Source organism: Rhinopithecus roxellana, chromosome 19, assembly GCF_007565055.1.
Source record: "Rhinopithecus roxellana isolate Shanxi Qingling chromosome 19, ASM756505v1, whole genome shotgun sequence".
NCBI lineage: Eukaryota > Metazoa > Chordata > Mammalia > Primates > Cercopithecidae > Rhinopithecus > Rhinopithecus roxellana.
In genome coordinates this window covers 4068098-4092231 of record NC_044567.1, presented here as the reverse complement: position 1 = coordinate 4092231, position 24134 = coordinate 4068098, and the positions used below count along the sequence as shown (strand labels likewise).

The 24134-nt window shown below is 56.2% G+C and overlaps 1 protein-coding gene across 1 annotated transcript in view; it reads right to left on the bottom strand.

Annotated features, from left to right (window-relative positions):
• Positions 1 to 16457, bottom strand: part of SRCIN1 (SRC kinase signaling inhibitor 1) — a 64667-nt gene extending 48210 nt beyond the window's left edge. Inside the window, exon 1 of the mRNA XM_030922466.1 lies at positions 16227 to 16457. Within this exon, the coding sequence (XP_030778326.1) occupies positions 16227 to 16350 (124 nt within the window). The 5' untranslated portion in view covers positions 16351 to 16457. The remainder of the gene's footprint in view (positions 1 to 16226) is intronic.
• Between the last annotated feature and the right edge of the window lie 7677 nt (positions 16458 to 24134).

Here is a 24134-nt window from a genome sequence, read left to right as displayed (position 1 = left end):
CCAGAGCGCCTTCTCCCCAAGGGGCACTCCAGCCTGAGTGCTATGCCCCTCTGTGTGTGAAAGGGATCTTTCCCCCACCCTGCAGCTACCTCTGGCTGAAAGCATGCCCGGGGGAAGCATCTTGTTTCCAGGGGAAGAGACTCCAGTCTGTTGGAAGTGAGTGGTAGCAGCCCCACCCACCACCCTGCCTCCCCATAGGGAAGCATTTTCAACACCAAGTACTCATCAACAGGCTCATCAGTGTTGGGCAGGAGACCCAGCCTTGCCCAGATGCTCTTGATATACTCCTCAGAGACACCACTTTTCATGGGGAGAGGCTCTCCCTAGGAGGCCTTGTCCCAGCCCCATGACCCTAGCACTCAGACAGCTCCCTCGGCCGCTAGAACCAGCAGGGTTCCTCCAGGTTCCCAGCACACCCTCAGTCATACACATCGCCCAGGCACACACATCTGCTCACTCATGCTTCTACGTCAAACCTGTGCACCTCGCCTGCCTGCCCAGTACTTGCTCACTGACATGGGTCCAGCCACAGCCTACCTCACCTGCACCCTCCACCTGACCTCAGGTAATCCACCTGCCTCGGCCTCCCAAAGTGCTGGGCTTACAGGCATGAGCCACCGTGCCCAGCCATGATAACCACTCCTGAACACCCACACATATTCATGACAGTCTACATGCAGGGGTCTACATACCTGGGCCCACCAGGGTGCCCCACTCTGCCACCTTAGATGCCACAAAGACAGGGAGGGTGCCATGCCAGTCCACACAGCTCATGCAGGGCATCTGGGGCCCGCTAAAGTGCCAGGTAGATACATCTCCAGCTTGGGGTGAAAGACAGTGGGGACTTGCCCATCCTGAGTCCCTCATGGAGGCGACATCTCCAGCTCCTTTTCCTCTTTGCTAGGTTCGGGGCTCCCTTGCTGAGGTGTTTACACAATGTCTTAAAATAGAGGAGTCGGCCCAGTAACCTTAAGGCCACCCCACTCTGACCAATGCTTAGCCAACGGGGTGATGTTCATGAGTGAGACCCTCCTCTGGGACCTGGGTGCCTCCAGCCCTCATCCCACCTCTATAGGTGCTCAGCGCCTCCACCAGGGCAAGGGGGGCTGGAGGGCCTTTGCCCAGCTTCCAGCTCTGCTGATGGGGAAGGACAGAACTGCTGGGACCCAAGGCTTAGCTCTCACCTCATGGGTTAATTTATCTGCCACCCTGCAAGCTAGCTAAGAACAAACAGCCGAATCTGCAGTCCATGATTCTCTCTCCCTAGGGACACCCCATTAGTATCCCGAGAGACTCTGGAGGATGGGGCGAAGGCAGCCCGGTTCACAGTTTGGAGAAGGTAGGAGACTTGGCAAGTCTCCTGCTTGGACTCTGGATCTAGGCAGTCTTTGGAAGCCAGGGCCTGGTCAGATACCAGGGGCATCTTGTGGAAGTTCTCTTTGTTGTCTAACCTGAGCCCTCCCATCAGAGCAGCATCTGGGAAGGTGGAGCACAGGCTTCAAGGCAGGGGAAAAATAAACTATCTCCCCTTCTGCGAAAGACACAAAGACTCCCATCCTCCCTTCTCCAATCCACACATCCATCTTGAGTGACGAGGTTTAAACCCAGCATCGCGCTTGCTGGAACCCGTGGGAAATATGGACCAGCCATGAAATGATAACCACTCTTTATCTTGAGACAGTCCTGCTCTGTTGGCAGGCTGGAGTGCAGTGGTGCAATCTCGGCTCACTGCAAACCCCTCCTCCCGGGTTCAAGCAATTCTCCTGCCTCAGCTTCCTGAGTCGCTGGGACTACAGGCCCGTGCCACCACACCCGGCTAATTTTTGTATTCTTAGTAGAGACAAGGTTTCACTATGTTGGCCAGGCTGGTCTCAAACTCCTGACCTCAGGTGATCCGCCCACCTTGGCCTCCCTAAGTGCTGGGATTACAGGCATGAGCCACTGTGCCCAGCCATTATAACAACCCTTGAACACCCACACATATTCATGATGATCTGAAAGGGCTCGTGCAGCCATCATCCTCTTCATTCTCACAGTCACCTTGTGAGGTTGCAAACCCCTTATTTTACAGGTGAAGAAACTGAGGCTCAGGAAGGAGTGACTTGTCCAAGGTCAGAGTTAAGTGGAAGAGGCTGGTCTCAACTGCAGGAGTGCTTAGCCCAGGTCCTTCTTCTTTCCCCTACACCCTGTTGCCCCTGAGGAAGATGCGGATTCTGCCACCAGGTCATCTGTGAGTACTCATCTAAGCCATTCAGTCAGAGTCCCACAGGTCCCCTCTGTCCGTCCTACACCCTAAGAAGAGAACACTGAAACAATCCTCCTTCCCAGCTAATCTTGGGCGCCATCTGCCCAGTCCTTTTAGGGGGAGTCTATTCCCCAGGGCTGGAGGAGAGGGAGGAAGCAGAGCCACCCCCAGATCACAGAAACCCAGGCTGGAAGTGGGGGTCCCACAGTCCTGAAAGACTTTCTGGGGGACCCACCTTTCCACAGACCTCCTTGGAGCCTTCTTGTACCTGCGCTGGATATGAAGCCCTCCCAGCCCCTGCCACAGGCTGTGCAGAGACAGAACTGCAAATCAGGAGCTCCAGCCAGTCAGGTCTTGGATACTTCCAGGAATGGAGAACTCATTACATCCAAAGCACCAATCATCTTGTGGGGTTTCTCCTTCCTTAAAATGAGCCACAGTCTGTGCCCATGGCCCTCAGGGGAACCTGGGGGAAGGTCATGACCTCTCCCTTTGGAGCAGAGTGGAGGCTCCTGAACTGGAACCTTCTGTCATGAGCCCTCAGGTCTTTCCTGTGTGGCGGCCCCGCTGGCCATCTGTATCGCCCTTTGTTGGGTAAGCCCTATGTCACCACCTCTCTTGGCTGGTGGCCTTCAGAACTGCTCTAATGATCCAGATGAGGTTTGAGCAGCACAGGTGACTCCTGTCTGCTTCTGTTACTAAAGTGTCTTCGCTAGTGCCCCTCCTGCCCACACAGCACATTTGCCAGGAAAAACAAATGCTCAGGGCCTAAGAGCCCTGTTCCAGGGCCAGAACGTACCTTCCTCGGCCCCTGCTCCTAACTCTCAGGCCTCCCCCAGCCTTAGACCTCAGGGGCCAGCCTGACTCCTCCCTCCTGGGAGGGGTGAAGTTCCTGGCCCAGTTGGCTGAAACTGCTCCTTCCAGTCACTTCCATTCACCTTCTGGTGCCTGGCCTTGCTAATGTCACTCAAGGGGTCTGGTCTGAATCTTAGCATCTCCCAGCAACTATGTCCCTCAGAGCCCCAGCTCTAGACACCAAAGGGTGTGCCCGGGAGTCTGAGTGGGCAGCCTGCTCTGCCTGGAATTCTCGGGCTAGTGGCCTGAGGCCCAGGATGCCCCTGTCTGGCAGCCAGTCACTCTGAGAACTGGAAAACCACAAGCCCACATGATAATATCTGAGGCATATTAACCACACAGTGCTTCCTCCTTGCTAACCTACTTCCTCCTCCCCTGCTCTGCTGCCAGAGGGCCCCAGGCTTGGAAAGAGAGGCTCCCTCACCCTCAGCTGCTTCCCTGCAAGTGCCCCATGTCTGCATCCCATGCTTGTGCAGTGGCTAATTCTGGTGTCTCATCAGACAGTAATTATGGGGGAATCAGCAGTGCCGTCATCTCTGCAGCTCAGCACCTGTCACCACGCCACCATCCCCAGGCTGCTGGGATGGGACCGGAAGCTGAGGGAGGAGGGGTGTGCTGGGGTGAGGGGCATCTGCACCCTTCCTGCTTCTGCAGTCCTCACTTCCCCTCCCTGCCTCCCCAAGGTGAGCAGTGACTTCAACCAGGTGGTACCAGCCACACAAGTGCTCCCTGTTACCCGAGGCAGGTACTGAAAGCAGGTGCCATGTGTCCCATGTATGCATCCCCATGACCAAACAGAACAGGCAGAAGGACACAGCAAGGCAAGGCTCAAATCTCACCTTGGGCACTTCCCATACGTGTGACCTTGAACAAATCATTTCAGTCCTCCAGGCCTCAGTTTCCCTAATGGCAAAATGGAGAAAATAGTGCCTCCCTTGTGAAGACGGGAAGAAATAAGGTGTGTAATAGCACAGTGCCTGGCACATGTGTGGTCATGTAGTCATTCAACAAGCAATTCATACACAGCTACTTTAATGTGTTAGGCAATATGGGGATGCCAAGATGAATGAGATGATTTAGCAAGGATCACACTGTGGCTACACTGAGGCACAGGCTTTTTTTTTTTTTTTTTTTTTTTGTCGGGAGGCAGGGATGGCTAATAGTATTTGGTTTTATTTCTTTGAATTTTAATACCTCTAAGGAGCACAGGAAGTGAGGTAAGGAAGAGCAGGCTGCAGAGGCAGGAAGGCACCCCTCTCCTCACCACAGTCCCCACCATTCCCTATCATCCTCATGCATTGCTTCCCTCATTTGCTGCCCCTGAAGGTACTGAGTTTGCTGCCCCCACAAGCAAAAGTAGGCTAGTGGGCTTAGTTATGTCCAGAACTGGTGACTGTTCAAGAAAGGTTACATTAGGAGCCACCAGAGGTTTGACAGTGCTCCGGGAGATCAGAGCGGCGAGCCCAGAGGCGGTTGCCGGGGAAGAGCATTTCAGGGAGGAGCAGGAGTGGGAGGTGATGAAGAGGAGCCGAGCCGCAGAGGCAAAGGCCCACAGGGGAAGAGGCCAGACCCAAGGGAGCTGCTGGGGCCCCCACCTGGCTGCAGCACGGACTCCTCAGGAGGAACAGGGTGGGGAAGGAAGGTGATGAATCTTAGCGTGAATTCTCCACGGCGCTGGGCCACAGAGGAGCCCTGCTGCCGGAGTGCAGAGGGAGGCAAAGGTGCACGAGGGAATGGGGTGAGATCCACACAAAGCTTCAGGTGAAGGCGGGGCGGCGGGGGGCGAGGGGTGGAAGGGAGGGTGTAGGGCTGAGGCTGCCCTGTTAGAGACTGGGACTCTCTCTCTGACCTCAGGCATGCTACTTAACCCCTCAGGTCTGTCTGGCTCTTCCCCCACAAAACAGTCAGCAGCAGTGAGCTCACAGGACAGTTGTGAGGGTGAAATGAACTAACGCTTGTACAGTGCACAACCTAGCATCTGGCTCTGAGGAAGCACCCTATAAATACTGGCCATCAGTGTTTTCATTATTACCAGTCATGATTTTTTTTCTCAAAACTCAGCAATGACTAAATGAGCCCCATCCCCTGAAAGCCCACAGAGGGAGCACAGGTCTCTTCTAACCAAAACCAGAATCAACAGTGAGGGACTGACCCTGGTGTCCACTACCATGGTGGCCTCCTCCCAACTCCCACCCCCTACACTCTCAATAGGCATTTCAATAATCCTTCACAGCACTCTTTCAAAAGCCATCCACGTCTTATTCCACTCTGGCTGATAAAGCCAGGACAGGGGCTGCTTCACCTTTTTGCAGAGGTAGAAAGTAAGTCTTGTAAGGTACTGAGCTTCCCATCACTGGGGGTATTCCAGAAAAGGGTGGGTGAAAGAGAAGAACATTCAGATCTCAGAGGCCCTTGCCCCGGCCCCCTCTGCCTGGTTCACTGCCCCTGAGCCCACCCCGCAGGCTGAGCCTTGGCCCTCTCTACTGTTTGTGTGGAGAAGCGGGTAACTCACGCGAGCAAGGAGGAAAAGGGCTCCAATTTCAAGTCTCTCCGCGTTCTCCTGGCTTCTCCCGGCAGCAGCCGAGGATGGAGGAGGGAGGGGAGCAGTGTCGTTGCTCTTTTAGGAAAACGGTAATTTTAATTAAGAGGCAGACAAACGAGCGCTCTGCAGATTGTCTCAGAGCAAAGTTATTAAAAAGCCATCAAGGCAGTGGCAGCCACAGTGGCAAGGAGAGCTGCCTCCCCCAGCTGCCCACCTAGATTGTGGCTGAATAGCAGTTCAGAGAACTGGAGAAGGGCTGGAGGACATGGAACCTGAAAATAGCCCCTCTCCTAAGAAGGTAGGGCAGCACCCAGATAGGACCCAGGGTGCAGCCTGCCCAACCCTGGGCAGTAGGTGGGGATGCAAAGGGCACCTGCAATTAGGCAGCCCCTGCTGTGGGCCAAGTCTGGGCCCATCACTACTTTTTCTTTTTTTTTTTTTTTTTTTTTTTGAGGCGGAGTCTCGCTCTGTCGCCCGGACTGGAGTGCAGTGACCAGATCTCAGCTCACTGCAAGCTCCGCCTCCCGGGTTTACGCCATTCTCCTGCCTCAGCCTCCCGAGTAGCTGGGACTACAGGCGCCCGCCACCTCGCCCGGCTAGTTTTTGTATTTTTAGTAGAGACGGGGTTTCACTGTGTTAGCCAGGATGGTCTCGATCTCCTGACCTCGTGATCCGCCCGTCTCGGCCTCCCAAAGTGCTGGGATTACAGGCTTGAGCCACCGCGCCCGGCCCCATCACTACTTTTTCTTTACTCTTCTCAAAATGCTGCCTGGGAAGTGTTCTTGTGCCACTTTATAGGTACAAACACTGAGGCTCAGAGAGGGAAAGTGGCTCGTCCAGGCTCACACACCTAGGAAATGGCTGAAGTGGGGGGTTTGAACCCAGGGCAGGCTGACTCTCAAGTCCAGTGCTCCAGGCTGCTGGTCCTGGGCCCAGATTTGGGGGCAGGGATGGCTTCCCCCGCCCATACACCCTCCTCCAGCCAGGCTCTTTGATGTCCTCTGAAGCAGCCTCAGGAGCAGCCTAATAATGTTACCCTTAGTCATCAAGGTCACCAGGGACTTGGAGGCCAAGTAACTGCTTGCTTGGCAGGGTCACATTATGAGGGGACACTCCACAGGGACATAAAGTTACAAAAGAGCTGCCAGCAGGGGGAACAGGGGCAGATAGACAGAGGACAGGCCCCCACAGCCAGGAAATCTTCCAACTCTTCAACCTCTACTTGCTCAACAATTAAGCAAAGCATCCAGGAACCTATCTGCCTCGGTTGCTGTTAGACTCTGAGCCTAGTCCAGTGCCTGGCACAGGGAAAGTGTTCAATAAGTCTTCTCCCCCTACCCCCAAGATAGAGTCTTGCTCTGTTACCTAGGCTGGAGTGCAGTGGCACAATCTCAGCTTACAGCAACCTCTGCTTCCTGGGTTCAAGCAATTCTCCTGCCTCAGCTTCCTGAGTAGCTGGGATTACAGGTGCCCGCCACCACACCAGGCTAATTTTTGTATTTTTAGTAGAGATAGGGTTTCACCATGTTGGCCAGGCCGGTCTCGAACTCCTGACCTCGTGATCCGCCCGTCTCGGCCTCCCAAAGTGCTGGGATTACAGGCGTGAGCCACCGCGCCTGGCTTTCAGTAAGTCTTTATTGAATAAATGGATGAATGGATGAACAAGCAAACAACTGAATAAATGAAATGAGATCACAAGTTTGCATGTGACTGTAAGCTAAACAAAACGGTCCCATCTTCTCCCATCCCCCACCCTCTGGGCATCGCTGGAACATGGACATCCCCCCATAAGAGGTGCCCCCTTGCTCCTGATCCCTCTCCCCAGACCACAAGCCCCCTCGGCAGAGGATTCCCGCCTCTTCACCCCAACCCTAACTTACATGGTGGCTTTGCAGCCCGCACACACATGTACATGCACGCGTGCTTGTACACGCACACTCACTGACATGCACACACGTGCACATACAGACATGTTCTCTACCAGCCAAAGTGCCCTCCCCAGAGTCAGGTATCGGCTGCCCCCTCCCCTGGCAAAGGCTGGGCCCACCAGGGATAGCCCCCTCCCCATTTCTGGCCCTCCAGGCTAGGGAGGAGCATCTGACTACAGAGAGCTGGCGGGAGGGGGAATCGTGGGGGGCCTCCCTCCTCCTGGCTTACTAACCTGGAGACTTTAAACAGAGGGAACAGAGTCCTGGAGGCTTCCCTCCCGCCGCACGCTGGAGCCCTGGGTGAGGGACAGGAAAGGAGGAAAGTCGTGAATGAATGCCCAGAAAGGCCCGGCTGCAGCAGAGGAGCTGGAGAGAGGAGGGGTCAGGGCAGGGGCTCCCAAAGTGGGCCGGGGCAGGGGCAGGGCCATGGGCCACAGGCCATGAGGTTGGGGGAGGTGAAGCAGGTACAGAGCAAGGCAGAGCCTTAGGAGCTCTCCCTTTGGGGCCCCCCAGGACAGACAGGATAGAGATTGGGTGTCATAGGAAGAGCAGGGACTGAGGGGGCAGAGACACTGGTACGAGACAGACAGGGGGACGAACAGCAGGACAACACAGAAAACATGGGGTCCCCAGAACTGGGTTCCCAGGACAGACAGCCAACAAGCCACTCCTGGTTCTCCTCCCAGAAACAGGGGGAGATGCTTTACTGGGGTGCCCAACCTAGACCCCAAATGATAGCCCGCCTGCCTCCCTCATGCAAGGTTATGCCATTCTGGAAGGTTGATGGCTTCAGGGTCAGAGAGGCTTGCCATAATTGCCCTGGTGACAACCCTCTCCCCAGCCTAAGAGACCCCCATCTGCTCCAGTCCGCACTAACCCTGAGATAGCCCCGCTTCCCCTGCCTGCAGTAGAGGAGACAGGCATTTCCCACCCAAAAGGCACTCACAGGTTCACACTGTGCTAGGAGCACAGATCTGCCTGAAGTCCTTCACTTAGCTACTGCCTCCACGCCCCCAACCCTCAACCTGCCACGGCAGGGTCCCCTGCAGCTGTCCACCATGCCCCACCCTGCAGGGAAGTCCTTTCTAAACCTACTCCACCTCCCTCATGCTGCAATACCGATTAGCCTTTTACCCTGAGGCATGCAGCAGTAAGACCTTTCCTGCCTGGAGACACTGTGGCCCGCACCCACTCAGGCACAGCCCTCCCTTGGCTGGCTCAGACCCATCCATACCCACAACACGTCTGGCTACAAGCATTCTCAGAGCCCCCTGCCAATCTCATGGTTCCAATTTTCCCACCGATTACCTAAAACGTCGACATCCCAGGGAGAAACAGCTGTTGGTACACAGACTGGGAGAAAATATTAAGAATGCTCACTAATGTGTCTAGCCCCAGAGGGCTTCCTGGATGAGGCAGTGGGAGGCACAGAAGTGAAGGCTCAGGAGCTCCAGCTTCCTTCTTACCACCAGCCCTTAGTGGCAGCTCCAGGGGCCCAGCCCCAGACAGGCTGAGTTGAGGATCTGGGTCTTAGAAAAATCTAAAGAGGTTTCTTATGTATGCCCTTTCCTCAGTGGAGGGTGGACCCTATTCAATCATTCAGTCAGACACAGGAAGAGGAGGAAGATAAAGATGTGACTATTTATTGAATGTCTACTATGTGCCAGGAACTCTGCCTAAATTACCTCATATAATCCTACTACCCACTCTGTGAGGAAGCCACTGTTATGCCCTCGATCTACAGAGACGGAAACTGAGCTTCAGAGAGTGAAGCTACTTGCCCCAAACCACACAGCAAATGACTGTCAGGGCTGCAATTGCAGCCCAGAGCTGTCTGACTGCAGACCCTGAGCTCTTGACCCAGTAGCTAAACTGTCTCCTATCTACCCTCCCCAGTCATTGGCTGTCTTCCTTTTGGAGGCCTCTGGGAAGTTCTGCCTAAAGTCTAACCTCTTTCTTTTGGATGCTCCAGCAGAAATTATCTCCTATGGGCAGCAAGGTAGAAGAGAAGATTTCTCTTCTGTCTCTGTCCTGTCCTAAGAGTGGGAGGCAGACTGTTCTAACCTAAGGCTGCCAGTGGACCAGGATTGGAGTGAGCCATCAGGTTGAGGAGACAGGCGGGTCCGGGATTTCCTGAGCTTCATCTTTAGGTGACATCTGCCTCTCTAAGAGCCCCTTCCTGCCCCTCCCACTTCCAGGAGAGAAGAAGCTCCAGGAAGCCCCACACAAGCCCCTTCTCGTTTTACCAACCAGAAGTTCCCAGAGTGCCCAGGTAGAAGAGAGCCCAGAAGTTCTGGGGTGGACAAAGTGAGAGTCTGCGGCAGTCCCCACAGCCCTTACCTTTCCACAGAGCCCTAACTTTCCATGGATAAGGGGGCTGGGGACAAGAATGGGGGACTCATCAGGCCAGCCTGGTCACTGGGTGGGGTGGAATAGGCAGGGGACGGCCCAGGAGAGAAGACAGCAAGGCCCATCCCAAGGGCTTCAAGGAGCCATGGAAGGCCTTCCCAATGAGCTGGGGTCGTTCATTCTTCCCATAAGAAGCAGAGGCTGGTGCCTGGAGTGACGTCTGCTGCGTATGCAATTATCATGCATCCTAGGGGTGAGGGGAGACTGCAGAACATGTGCCCTGGCAATCTCCCCAGCTCTGCACAAACAGAAACAGCTAGGCTCTTTCTGTGGGGTCTCTGGGTCTGGGGTCTCTCTATAAGCTGAGTCTGGGGGCCCCTCTGTGGGCCCCTGGGTCTGGGGTCTCCAGCATGCTCTGCCAGCTGGAATGGAAAAGAAGCCAGTGCCCTGGAATGCGTGTGTTTGCAGAGGTGAGAAAACTCAACTCCCTTCCAGTCTTGGGTTACTCCACACCAGGACATGCAGGCAACCGAGGCAGGTGGCCGAGGCTACCAGGAGCCAGGATAAGGCTGTGGGGGAGCTGAGCCACCAGCTTGAAGTGCCTTGTGGAAGAAAACCCGAACTGGATTGTTGTCCCCAAATGGAATGGAGTGTGGCACAGCCAGTTCAGCTGGGGTGGGAGGAAAACAATGAGTTTAGAATTCAGAGGACAGCTGAATCCTCTAGCCACTCCCTTCTCCATCCTCTGGGCTGTGAGGGCAGATGTAGGCAAGGTGTGCCTTCGGAACAGGAGGGGGACTGTCTGTAAGGCATGAGTGTGTGTGTGTGTGTGTGTGTGTGTGTGTGTGTGTGTACGTGCGTACATGTGTATGTATTCCAATATTCTCTTGGGCCAAATCTCCATTTTTTTTTTCTTAGCTGAAGCTGGGAAACAGTCTTCCCACCCTCCATGTGGCAAAGTAATATTATCCAAGGGAGAGGAGGTAGAGAGAGCCTGGGAGCGCTGGAAGGGAGCTTGAAGGTCCTCTAGTCCCACCCTCTTTTCTTATACCAAGGACACTGAACACCAGAGAGGGCAACTAAATTGCCAAGGTCACACAGCAGTAGGGGAGACAGGCAAGCTGACTCCAGCCCAATGCTTGTTCTTTACAATTTACCTCTTTGCCCTAAGGAACAGAGGAGCAGCTTCTCTGTCTCCTCCCCTTCTCCCTCTCCCGCAGCACTGGATCCCTCCCCAGCAGGGCCCCCCTGCACTCTGGCAACCACACCAGCCACACTCCTCAGGATGCCCAAAGGTCATGTGAAAGGTCATGCTGAGCAGTCCCCTGCCCCTAGGTCCAACACTAGTCTACGGGTGCTCACAGACCACTGTCATTGAGGTGAAAGATGCAAAAATACCACCAGAGCCTCCCATCCTGGAGTGGCCACATGCTGGGAGGTTTATCTTCCTATCTAACCTTGATTCCTCCTACTACAGCGTGGGCCTGCTTCCTCTCAAGCTGTCCTATGCAGAGATGGAGGCAGGGGGAGAAAAGCAGGTTTCCAGCCTCCACACCCTTCTGTTTGCCCACCCCCAGCAGACAGGATGAGGGCAGGGTGTCCCTGGGTGGCTGGGCCCCAAGCCCAGTGCATGCGTGGGGCCCGAAGGGTGGGATGAGGGAGCAGCAGCCTGGGTATGGGGGAAACAGCTTTTCTAGGAATTGCCCCTCCAAGTCCTCATCCTCTGCAAAATCCTAACTAAGTCTCAGACTTAGACTTCTCTAAGGATTATTATCTTCTCTGGGTTCAGAGATGTCTGTCACCTATCCCATCATAATTGATTGTTTATTATCCCAACAATAAATTGATTGTTTATTATATGTCTGGCACTGTGCGGGATGTTTTCATCTGTTGTTTCATTTAATCTTCACAAAAATTCCAGGATCAGAAACGAATCTGTCCCCTGAGACGGTCCTTCCTTAAGACTAAGTCTAACCTTGATCTCTCCTGCTGCATTTCCCCTGGCCCAGTCCTCCTTGGTGGCATTTTTGTTCCTGTCTTCAGAGACTCTTCTCATGACTCAGTGGCCTACATGATCTTCTCCAGGCTATCAACTTTTACCCAGCCCTGCCCCAGGAGTGGGGAGATATGTAAGTAAAAGGAACCAAGGCATGCAAGGAGGCTCTGCGGGAGGTCCCCAAGAGGTCAGGTGGGGCTGCTGGAGGTAGGGGCAGGACTGGGGTGGCAGGTTCTCCTCCCTCATAATGTCCATGACCCCTGCAGGGGGTCTGGGCCCCAACTTCTGTGTGGTAGCTAAGAGGGCCCAGAGAGGCAATGAATGACCTAGTCCTTCTCAGTAACCATCTCTGAGGCTCAGGTTTCAGCACACACATCCCTAGAGCCCAGGGGAATGGGCAAAAGCAGGCAGGGGCACAAGGGCAGGACTTGCCATGGGTTGAGCCTGGGAGGTGAAGCCAGAGGAGGAGCTCTGACACCTGGCTAAGCTCCCAGCAGAGGGCTAGCAGGCCCTGGGAGGGTGCACAGCCTCAAGCCCCTCTGTCTGCTGCAGGGTCAGGCCTCCGTGGGGTTTTGCACCCCCTATTCTAGCCACAGGCAACTTTGGTGAATTCACCCACCACATGGCTTCTCTGTTTTGACCTTTTGCAGCAGGAGTGCTGAGGGCAGGGGTCCCCTCCACTACAGTCATCCCCCCACCCTGCCCCCAGCATGGCTGGAACATAGGGGCCAGACTCACCTCCCCAGGGAATGTTCAGGCCCAGCTTTCACCCCTCTGGGAAATCGGAGCAGCAAAAGCATGGGCCAATGGGCAAGGGGAGTTGGAATGGTGGGTGGGACTCTAGGCCGGGTGTGGGCGGCACCCTCCCCCTTCAAGCAGGCACCATTAATATATGCAAAGCATATGCAAATCACCCAGAAGAGAGACACAACACCGCTGGAATGTCACAAGAGACCTTGGAGATCAGCCAGCCCACGCCCCCTCATTTCACAGGTGAGGAAAGAGGCCCGCGCTGGGAAGGGACTTGCTCAAGGTCACGCAGACATCTGGGCACTGAGGAAGGATAAGAATGAGCTCTCTCGACTTAGTGCAGTGCTTTTTCCACCAGGGTCTTGTCTTTCTGCTGGGGGGTTTACAACATGGCAAAGGGGCCCCAGGGAGTGGATGGGGCTCCAGGCAGGCCCATCAGAGACATGGGTGGGAGATGGAGCTGAGAGGTTTCTTTCTTGGATGCCTCCCTTACCGCCTCTGCACCTGGAGACGGTCTGGTGGGTGTGAGGGGCAGTGCAAGGGCAGCATAGCACCTGGGGGGCCGATGGGTGGAGGGGCGGGAGGCCGGAGGTAGGCAAAGAGAAATCCGAGGGGCAGGGGAGAAGAGCAGGGAACCTGGGGTGTTTGAGGCAGGGGAGGAAGAGCCCAATGTCAGGGCAAGGTGCCCGCTGTGGTGTGGGGAGGGGGATGGCGCCCTCAACACATACACACACACACACACACACACACACACACACACACACACACACACATCCCTAAGTGCTCAGCAGCCCTTCCTGGACTCTGACAATTATGGCACCTGACAGACCATAATAGTTAACCCAGGCCCATCCCTTCTAAGGACACTTCCCCGCCCCCAACTTGGCTTCTCAACCTTCCAGACAGTCCTCGAAAGCAGGGCCAGAGCTGGAGAAAGGAAGGGGCGGCAGACAATGGGAGGGGCGGTCAGAGGGAGGAAGGAGGAGGCAGAAGAAGAGACAGGGAGACAGGGTTAGAGAGAGACACAGCAGGAAGGGCAGCGCAGGAGAAATTGAGGGGCAGGGAGCGGCAGGGGAGGAATGGGGAGATGGAAAGGCACAGAGGGGAGATGGGGGAGGAGCGAAGACTGAGGGCATCCAGGGGAGCACTCTGGAGCCCAGGTATCCGGTAGAGGAACCCTGACCCCGAGGTTCTAGGCTGCTTGGCAGGAATTAGGGACCATGCCCCTGCCCCTCTGCCCACCTCCCCAGAAACTCCCCTGGCTGCCAGGAACTCAGTCCTCCCTCCTTCACTGCCTCCCTCCCTTCCTCCCTCGGGGCAGGCACTGCTTCCCAGCCAAATCCTTCATCTCCGCTTCTCAGAGCTTGGAATGAAAGAAGGGGAAGCGAGTACAGCCCTCAAACCCGCTGACGGCCAGATTTTTATTATCTTTGCTCGAATGGGCCCTAGGAAGCCAATGAGGGATTCTTCAAAGAGCATCTAAGTGCCTCATTGAAGCCTGCACCTGCACCAGCCCACCCACAGCAGGCAGCCAGGACTTGGGGGGCACAACCTGTCCCCCACCCCCCACAAATCCTAGAGTCCAGAGCCTCGGCTACCAGGAGCCTCACCCTCAGCAGCTTGTATCCAAGCAGGGGTCCCTAGGTCAGGAAACCAGACTTAAAGCTAGACTTAAGTCTGCTGGGCCTCTGAGGCAGTCTCTGTCCCTCTCTGGGCCTCAAGGACATAAATGAAGGAAGAAAACAGATCCCCTTGCCAGGGCTTGGAGGAGATAAATGCTTGGGATTCCTCGAAAGAGCAGCTTTTATGGCAAGCCCTGTATCCTTCCCCTGAACTCCCTGCCTGCCCAGCACCCACAGGCCCCTTTGCAGGAGCGACCCCCACCACATCTGCCTCTTCATGTGCCCCGGGCCCCCTACCCAGGGTGACAGACGCCATGAACTGTTCTTCCTTGAGCCCCAAACTCAGCTCCCTCTGTTCAAATCCTCAACACTGTCTCCCTTCTTTCCCCAAAACCTAACCTGGGGTGGGGGTGGGGGCTCAACAAACTGGGTACTTCAAAGAGCCCATCCCCCTCCCTCCCAAGCACTTCCAGGGCTGGGGTTTTGGCAGAGAATGCCAAGGTTGGCATGGGCAGACGGCAGCCATGCCACCCCCACCCTCTAGCTCTGACCACACTGTCGATGCCCACAGCCAAAGAAGGAATCAATGGTTCTAATTAAACCCTTTTTCCAGGGTGGGTCCCTGGCGAGAGAGGGAAGAGGGAGAGAGACAGGGAAGAGGGAGAGAGAGAGAGAGAGACAGAGAGACAGGGACAGCGCATCAGAGAGGCCCTGCATCCCAGTGCCCAACCCAGTACTCTGCACATCTTTAAGACGCCAGGAACCCAGCAGGGATCAGGCCTCGGAGACCCCAGACCCTCTGCATTAGGCAAGGAGGCAAGTAGAGGGGCAGGGGAAACCTGAGGTGGGGGTAGCTCTTTGAGAGGCTCATTCTAGCGACCCTTCCCCTAGTGGAGTATCCCCCTCCACTCAGCACTCCCCGAGGACCACAGTTGCCTTTTGCAGATAGAGCTCCAGGGCACAGAGAGTGGGAGCCAGAAAGGGGATTTGTGCCTCCGTCCCAGCCTTGAGGGTCATCTCAGAGAACCAACCATCGTGGAAAGGGCGGAAGGAGCAAGAATTGTTGTGGGGGGGACTGGACAAAGACCCTCTTGTCCCCAAGGCAGGGTGGCAGGAAGCCAGGGCAAAGCCTTTGCACTTGCTGCCAATGGTGCCTGGGTGCCAGGCAGTCTGGGTGGGGATGGCGGGGTGGGGGGTAGTGGTGGTGGATCTTATTATTGGAATCCCTCCCCTTATGCCCAGAGCCCTCACCCCATCCCTTGCTTCTACCCCAGACCACTAGCTAAGTCTCCGTCCCCAGCAACTCTCAGCTTGCCTGGAGAACTCCTTCCTGTGTGAATGTTCCTTTCCGTGTCCCTGACACCTGTACGGAGTGGCCCATCACCAACCAGAACCAGCAAAACCCCTCAAATGCACCATAGCTGCTCCCCACATACAACCACACCAGAAACCACCACCATCATAGCTGCCACCAGTGGTGACAGCCTCACAATCTCCATCTCCATCAAATGCATCATCAATTTTTTAAAGACCAACAAGAGGGAAAGGGACGGGAATAAGATAAACTGAGGCACGGAATTAGACAGCAAAGCAGTTGGCTCAAGGTCACGCAGACCAAGAGACCAAGAGTCGGGAGGAAGGTATCCTGACGACCCCCAAAAAGTGCTCAAACCCCACCCAAAGGAACATTCAGGCCCACAAACCTGGAAGTCTGATCAGCTTCCCTCATTCCCAAGCTTCACCTGTTTCTCCCTTCCCCAAAACAGACAGCAGCTCCTCCATCTCCTTTTGAAAGGCTGCTGCCAGAAACCCCCAATCCCAGCTCGGGGAGCCCACTTTCCTTATAGTTGGGGTGCTGCAGGACCTCCTTGTCCCACAACATTTGAGGAGAGGGGCTGGGAAGATTCCCCTCCTTGCACACTTCCCCGCGCCTGCTCACCTGGCTCCCCTCGGCCCCCAGGGTCCCTCGGTCCAGGCTCCTCCCTGGGAGAGCGGGCTCTGCCCTCCGCCGTCCTCTCCCACCAGGCCAGGGCAAAGCGCCGGAGGCACTGCCAGGGCTGCATGGGGAGGCGTGGGGCTGGGGGGCGCGCACCAGCAGCCTCACACGCCCCGCCGGGCCCTGACAGCCGAGCTGCGGAGGCACCCGGCCTGTCCCCTCTGCTTCCACCAGCATCCTGCTGCCCCCACCGACAGGACTCGGAGCTGGCCCAGGAGCTTCTGACGTAGCAGGGGGGTGCGTGGGAGGGGAGGGTGGGCCACGGTGGTGCGTCCCCTTCCCAGCCCCACCCTCCACCCCTCAGCCGCCTGCAGTCCCTATCTTCTCACTCACCCTAGATGCCCTCCCCAGCTGGGGGCGCCCTCCCCTGCCCTCTGGCCTCTGCGGGGGGAGGGGTTAAGATTAAATAGCCCCTCCCTAAACCCCTCCCTCTCGTGGCCCTCCCTACTCGCTGGTAGAGTGGGGAGCTGGTCCCCAGTTTCTGCAACTGCTGCTGAGGCTCAGAGGTCTCCAGGGCTAGGGCCTCGAGGTGCGGGGAGCTGGGGTGTGTGGAATACGGGCTTGTATCCTGGCAACGCGGTCAACCCCAGAACTCACTCATCCCCTTCCGTCCCTGGGGGCTGGCGCAAAGGGCCCACCACCACCATCCTAGCCCGTGCACCCCATTCTGGGAGCTGAGGGAGGGAGGCCTTTGATGCACCCCTCACTTCTCCATTCCCTTCCCCTCCCCCTGCATCCTCTTCTTCCCCCACCTCGGATGGACGCTCCCCTCCCCCCACCCTGCTCAACATCCATCCCCCTTCTTCTCCTCACCCCTCCCCTCTCCATACAAGCCCCTTTACAGTTGAACCCCTCTGGCCCCCACCCCGGGGCGTCGTGAGGCCCTCCCCACCCTGCCCCCTTCTCTGGTCCCAGCACTCCTCTCGCCTGGGTCCTTCTCCCAAGCCCAGCGCACAGCGGTCCCCTGCCCCCCACACACCTGCACCCCAGCATCCCTCGCCCCGCCGGCCACCGCCTCCCCGGCCCGGCCGCCGCCCCCCGCCCCCGGCCGATGGGGAAAACACACAAAGAAAACAGAAATACCTTCCACTTAAGCATGGAGGCACATTAGGGAGGAGAGAGACAGGGACATGCCTTGGGACGGAGCGTTCCCCATCGGGCGGGGGCGCGGGGGGCGGGGGCCCCGGGCCGGCCTGCCTGGCGCTCGCCCTCTCGCCGCCTCGCGGGCTCCTCGCTCGGCCCCAGCCCCGGGGCGCGGTGCCAGGCGGGCGGGCCGGGGGCGCGGGCCCCGCCGGGGTGGACCAGCTGGGAGGGCGCCGGCGGCCGGGCGTGTGGGTGCGCGCGCGCGCGCGGGCGTGTCACCGAGTGTGCGAGAGCGAGTGTGTGTGTGTGTGTGTGAGTGTGTGTGCGCGCGCGCGGGCCGGCGCGGGTGTGTCACTGCGGGCGGGCGCGCGCGCGGCGCGGGCGCGCGCGTGTGGCCGGAACGTACAAAGGGCCGCCCGGGGCGGCGGAGGCGGGGGAGGGGAAGGGGCACTGCGCCTTCTCGCTCCCTCCAGCAGCACGGCGGGATCCCGCAGCGCGCGGCCGGGGCCGGGCGCTAGGCACGCTCACTCTCCTTCCCGCGCCACCTGCTTCTCCCACCCCAAGTAGTCTTCGCACCACGATGGAGACAAATACGTTGACCAGGGACCGGGAACACTTGGAGGGTGGAGGACTCCTGGGTCTCCAAGCCCGGGCGCGCCTAGGGATGGAAAGGCTCTCGGGGCTGGGTGGAGAGGCGGGGCGGCGAGACTGGGGGCTCTCTTCAGCCAAGGTGACCTCGGAAACCAACAGCCGCCCCATGCCGGGAGCGTCTAGATCCTCCTCTGTTTCTGCCGCGCGACCCCTCGCCCCACTGCGCCTAGAAGCGGCTCAGTCAGAGGGTCTGGGCTCCCCAGCGCCGCCTGCTGGGCCGCCTCCTGGCCCCGGCTCCGGGTTGCGGCCCCTCCTGCAGGCGTGCGCGGGAACTGCAGGCGCGCGTGCTAGCAGGGAGGTGGTCCGCGCCCCTCCGGCCAGTGAGACCCCATGGCAGGACGCTCCAACGATGGTCCCTGCTCACGCCTCGCTTGGCGGCGCCACTGCCGCCTCTACCGCAGCTGGCAGAGCACTAGCTCGGCTCCACCCTGCCGTCCCCCGTCCCTCCGCGTCCCACCTTCGTTGGCCTACCTGTTGGCTCCACAGACTTCTCCAGCGCTGACCCAGACCCAGACCCAGACCCAGGCCCGCACAGACACCTCGTGCTCCAGCGGCCCCCTCCCTCCCTCGCTCCGATGCTCTGACCAGTCCCTTCTCTCTCAAGCTTTCTTGGGGAGGAGAAGGTGGGCTGAGTCCCCTATCCCTTTTATTTACTTCTGGCGTTTCCAAAAGCAGTTTAGGTGAGCAAGAGAGGGAACAGAGTACTTCTATTCACTATGGACCATCAGGCAGAGTGGCAGGCAGGCAGAGAGCCCAGGAGAGGAGACCCCACCCCAAGTGGCCCAAATGACAAACCGGTTTCCCCACTTCCTGGTCTACCCAGTTGCAACCTTAATCTGGGCTCTCCCAATTTCCTGTCCACCCCCCCAGCCTGCCCCTGAGCCAACCACATGCCCAGCTAGGGACAAGGTCCCAGATTCCCCTTAGAGATCAATAACCAATTGCAGTAACTCAGATGCCAGGGCCAGGACCAGAGGAGAGGCCCTTCCCAGCTCCAGCGGCACAGATCAGGAAGACAGCCAAGAGCTGTGTCCTTGGACACACAGTCTGGGCACACGACCCCAGCGGCCGGCACCCTGACTTCTTCCCTCCTGGGCCAACTGCCTCTCCCTCTGCCAACTGGATGGTGCCCATCTTTTGGCCTCTGAGAGCACAGTGGGCATCCATCCAGCGCCCTGCCTGGCTGCCTGCCCAGGATGGGCATGGGAGGCAGCAGGCTGTGTGTGGGGGAGGCTGAGGGGAGGCAGGGGTAGCTTCCCCTCAGCACACGGACACCACCTCCCAAGCGGCTGGAAGCCCAGAGCTCTGGCACACGTCGCTCCTCCATTCAGACTCCCCACCCACCGACTGCACAGGACTCCTGCCCTTCACCTCCCCCCAACTCAGATTCCCCCCAAGGAACAAGATTTCTTCCATCCCCCACTTTGTGCCTAAGGGGAAGAAAATCAGCAGGTGCTCTTCCCATAATCTCTAATTTAACCCTTTCAACAGCCTGACAGAAGTGAGCACTTTCAACCCCCTATCAGAGAGATATAGCCAATTGCCCAGTGTAAGAGCAGCAAAGTTGAAATTCAAACCCGCATCTGCCTTACGCAAAAGCTCCCCGCCTGTCTTCTATCACCATCATCTCATAACCCGGTGGGCCGCCACAGCAGGGACACAAAGTCTCATAACCATACAGTTGTTAGAAGAGAACTGGGATAAGGAATGTGGCTGAGAGTTAAGATGTGTAGCCATGTCATAATCAGGAAGGAGACAGGGGTCTGGTCCTGTTGTGGGGAGAATGACCTGAGGCATTACCTCTAGTTGACCATTGAAAAGATGCTTGTGCCATCAAGTGGAGATTTGCCTGCCCAACCCCACTGGCTTGGGGTGGAGTGGGAAATGTTCTGTGATGCAGCCCCCAGGGATTGGGAGCAGTTCCAAAGGTGTCAGCAGAATGAAGCATCCATTTTTACCCACCCTAAGGTGAGCTCGCTCATCATGAAGGCCACCTCCGTAGTGAGGCGCTTAAATCAGATATATGTAATATTTTTAATTTGTATAGCTCACCTTTTAATGATGAATCCTTAGCATTTCTGATCATCTTCATAGCTGTCAGCTCATTTGAGACCCTTCTCCCCTCTCCTCCCCAAAGATGCTTTGTCCGCACCCACCCCACCCAGCTGACTCCATGGGTCCCCCAGAGGGGTGAGAAGGGATACAGCTCCCTGAATAGAACCCAAGGTCCCAAGGCCGAAAGTGGAGCCAGAGAACATATGGCCTGGTACCATCACCCCTCATTGACCCCAAGAAAAATAGTTGCCTTTCCCTCCTCCCACCAGGTCTCAAAAGGAGGGGTTCCTGGTGGAGAGAGAAGGCTGGGGACACCATCTCCACTGATCAGGGCGAAAGCAACACAGGTATTACTTCAGCTGAGAGACGAGAATTGCTCCTGTAAGCTGGCATCGTGCCCAGGCACAACCAATTTGCCAGCTGCCTCCACCTGAGATGCCTCAGGTACCACCCCGCCCCCGCTCTCATTCCTCAACAGGTAACTTCCCTCTGGTCCCCCTCCCCTGTGCCTCTGGCAGTGTATTTGGTTGGGAGAGGGCAGCTGGCATGTTTGAGGCTTGGAACAGCAGATCCTAACCACTCACCTTGCCTCCCCAAACGTCCCACCCAGTCCTCACCTGTTCCTGGGAGTCTGCAAGAGACAGGTTATGGTGGTGCACCCCAGAGGAGAGAATTCTCAGCCTTGCCTCTCCTTCCCCAAGATGCAATAGGAACAGGGATTGCATCTGGAAAAACATGTGGGCAAGTAAAGGGAGGTGGGCCTTGGGGTGGGCAGAGAGGGCGTCTGGGCCTCTAGGAGAAGGCACAGGGTGATGTGGAAATAATGGCTGGGACACCCCAAACTGCTCACTGTGCTGTTTTGGAGCACCCCCAGCGGAGTATCCTTGAGAAAGCCCCCAGTCCGTGGGGCTGTTGTCTGGCCAGGCATTTCATGAGACCCCAAGGAACCATCCACATTCCACTAAGGGGGGCCTGCAGACAGTGAGGGCCTGGGGACCTGGTCCTATTCTGGGGCAAGTAAACAGGGGCAGTGACGTGGCACCTGGGGCACAAGAGGGGTGGGGGAGGAGCCAAGGAGGAGGAGGGTGCTTCCCCCTGCCCCAGGCCTGCATCTGAGGGTTTCTGAACACAGCCTGGTCTTCCAGAGCCCCTAAGCCTCCCTTCTCACATTCCTCACCCTCCTGTTCCTCCTCCCACTCCATAGGAGAGGAGGGAGGGACAGTAAATTTCTAAAGACCATCCCCCCCTTCCCTGCTTGTTATTGTAATGAATGCTAATGATGCTCCCTAATTGATGCCCTCATTAGCACATCAAACCCGCTTTCTGAAGAATGGAGAGAGAAAGTGGAGTCAGGTTCTCTGGGGTCGGAGCTGTAGCCAGCCTCCTCCAGAGAACCTTATCCTGATGCTTCTGGCAAGGAGGGAACAGAGTAGGGGCTTGGAGTGAAAAGCCGAGGTGTTCCCCTCCCAGTGGGAATTTCCTGAGCACAAGGCTCTCTTCCCTGTCTGATGGCAAAGGTTCCATCTGTCTCATCAGACTGGGAGCTCCTTGAGTCAGGCACCTTGCCCCCCTCACTAAGCCAGGGCTCCCCCTATGGTAGGGCAGTGGCTCTCAAAGTGATTGGAAAAGCCCAGTCGCCTAGAGGGCATGTTAAACCAGGGATTGCTGCCCGCCCTCCAAGGTCTCAGATTCAACAGATTTGAGGAGGGGCCTGAGAATTCGCATTTCTTTTTTCTTTTCCTTTCTTTTCTTTGTCTTTTTCTTTTTTCTTTTTTTTTTTTTTTTTTTTTTTTTGAGATGGAGTCTCACTCTGTCACCCAGGGTGGAGTGCAGTGGCTCGATCTCGGCTCACTGCAACATCTGCCTCGTGGGCTCAAGTCATTCTCCTGCCTCAGCCTCCCGAGTAGCTGGGATTACAGGCACCTGCCACAATGCCCAGCTAATGTTTGTATTTTTAGTAAAGACTGGGTTTCACCATGTTGGGCAGACTGGTCTTGAATTCCTGACCTCAGGTGATCCTTCCTCGGCATCCCAAAGTGCTGGGATTACAGACGTGCCCCACCCCGACAATTATTTTATTTATTTATTTATTTATTTATTTATTTATTTATTTATTTATTTATTTTAAGATGGAGTTTCACTTTTGTTGCCCAAGCTGGAGACTGGAACTGGATCCCTGATCCCCTGCTGTGTGCCAGATCCATGCTCTGTGATGCTGATGCCAGTGGATCTCCCTTCTCTGTAGGAGGAAAGAATAATGGCAAGGGAGAGGGTTCCTAGCACCCACCTCACTCTGGGTGACCTCCCAGGGCCTAACTGGGGAGAGGGGCTTGTGGCTACAGTCCATGAGCATGCGTGCAGCTCCCCACCTCTTCCCTTCCCATTTGGTCCCCTAGGCATAAGAATTGTCGGGTTGGGGCGGGGCGCAGTGGCTCACCCCTGTAATCCCAGCACTTTGGGAAGCCGAGGCAGGAGGATCACCTGAGGTCAGAAGTTCGAGACCAGACTGGCTAACATGGTGAAACTCTGTTTCTCTTAAAAATACAACAAATTAGCTGGGCGTGGTGCCAGGTGCCTGTAATCCCAGATACTTGGGAGACTGAGGCAGGAGAATCACTTGAAACCGGGAGGCAGATGTTGCAGTGAGCTGAGATCACACCATTGCACTCCAGCTTGGGCAACAAAAGCGAAACTCCACCTCAAAAAAAAAATTAAAAAGTATTGTCGGAGTGGGGCCGGGTGCCGTGGCTCACGCCTGTAATCGCAGCATTTTGGGAGGCCGAGGCGGGTGGATCACCTGAGATCAGGAGTTGAGACCAGCCTGGCCAACATGGCGAAACCCTGTCTCTACTAAAAATACAAATATTAGCCAGGCGTAGTGGCATGCACCTGTAAGCCCAGCTACTCGGGAGGCTGAGGCATGAGAATCACTTGAACCTAGGAGGCGGAGTTTACAATGAGCCAAGATCACACCACTGCACTCCAGCCTGGACGACAGACCATGACTGTTTCTCAAAAAACAAACAAACCAAAAAAGAATTGCCTGGGTGGATGGGTGAGTGAACTGCTACCTTAGTGCTATAGTTGGGGGAGGAGGGAGAGAGGAGACTGGAGCTGCAGTGGAGAGATGGAGGACGAGGGGATGGGGCAAACAGAAGTGGGATGAAGAGAAGGTGAGATGTGCAGAAAAACGGAAGAAAAGGGAAGAAGAGGGGAAGCAGTGGGAGGGGAGGAAAGAGAGAAGAAGAGAGGGAGAGATGTAAGGAGAAATGGAAAGAGTGAAAGAAGGCCTAGGACAGGGAAAGGGAAAAAAGAAGAAAGATGAGGCCAGGGCAGGGAGAGGAGAAGGAAGGTACAGTCTGTATCTGTCCTTAAGAGGACATATTATGAGCCACTGAGGCCCAGGTACACCACAAGCCCAACTCCTGCAGGGCCACACCCAGCTTGACTTTAAGGCTCTAGATTTCACCATCTGATTCATATGTCTTGGGGAAAAAAATGGAAGCCTCCTCCCACCTCCAGCTAGCTGCCCTCCCAGGCCTACCAACCAACCTTAGAAGACTGTGGTAGAAGGTGCGGGGAATGGAGCCAGTACTATCCTGATCTGTTTTACCCCTGCTAGCACCTAGTAACCATCTCCTTGCCTTCCAAGGTTATAGCACTCCCCTACTTAATGCTGAAAGTAGGAAGAATTCTCACGCATTGCTGATGGGAATGTGAAATGGTTGAGCAGCTATGGAAAGCAGTTTGGCAGTTCTTTAAGCATAGAATGACCCTATGATCCAACAGCCCAAATGTCCTTCAGTGGACGAATGGATACACAAATTGTGGTATATCCATACAATGGAATACTATTCATCCATAAAAAGGAATGAAGTACTAATACATGCTTCAACATGGATGAACCTCAAAAACAACATGCTGGCTGGGCACTGTGGCTCAGGCCGTAATCCCGGTGTTATGAGAGACCAAGGCAGGAGAATTCCTTGAGACTAGGCATTTGAGGCCAGCCTGGGCAATGTGGCAAGCCCCTATCTTTACAAAAAAATCTCCAATCCCCAC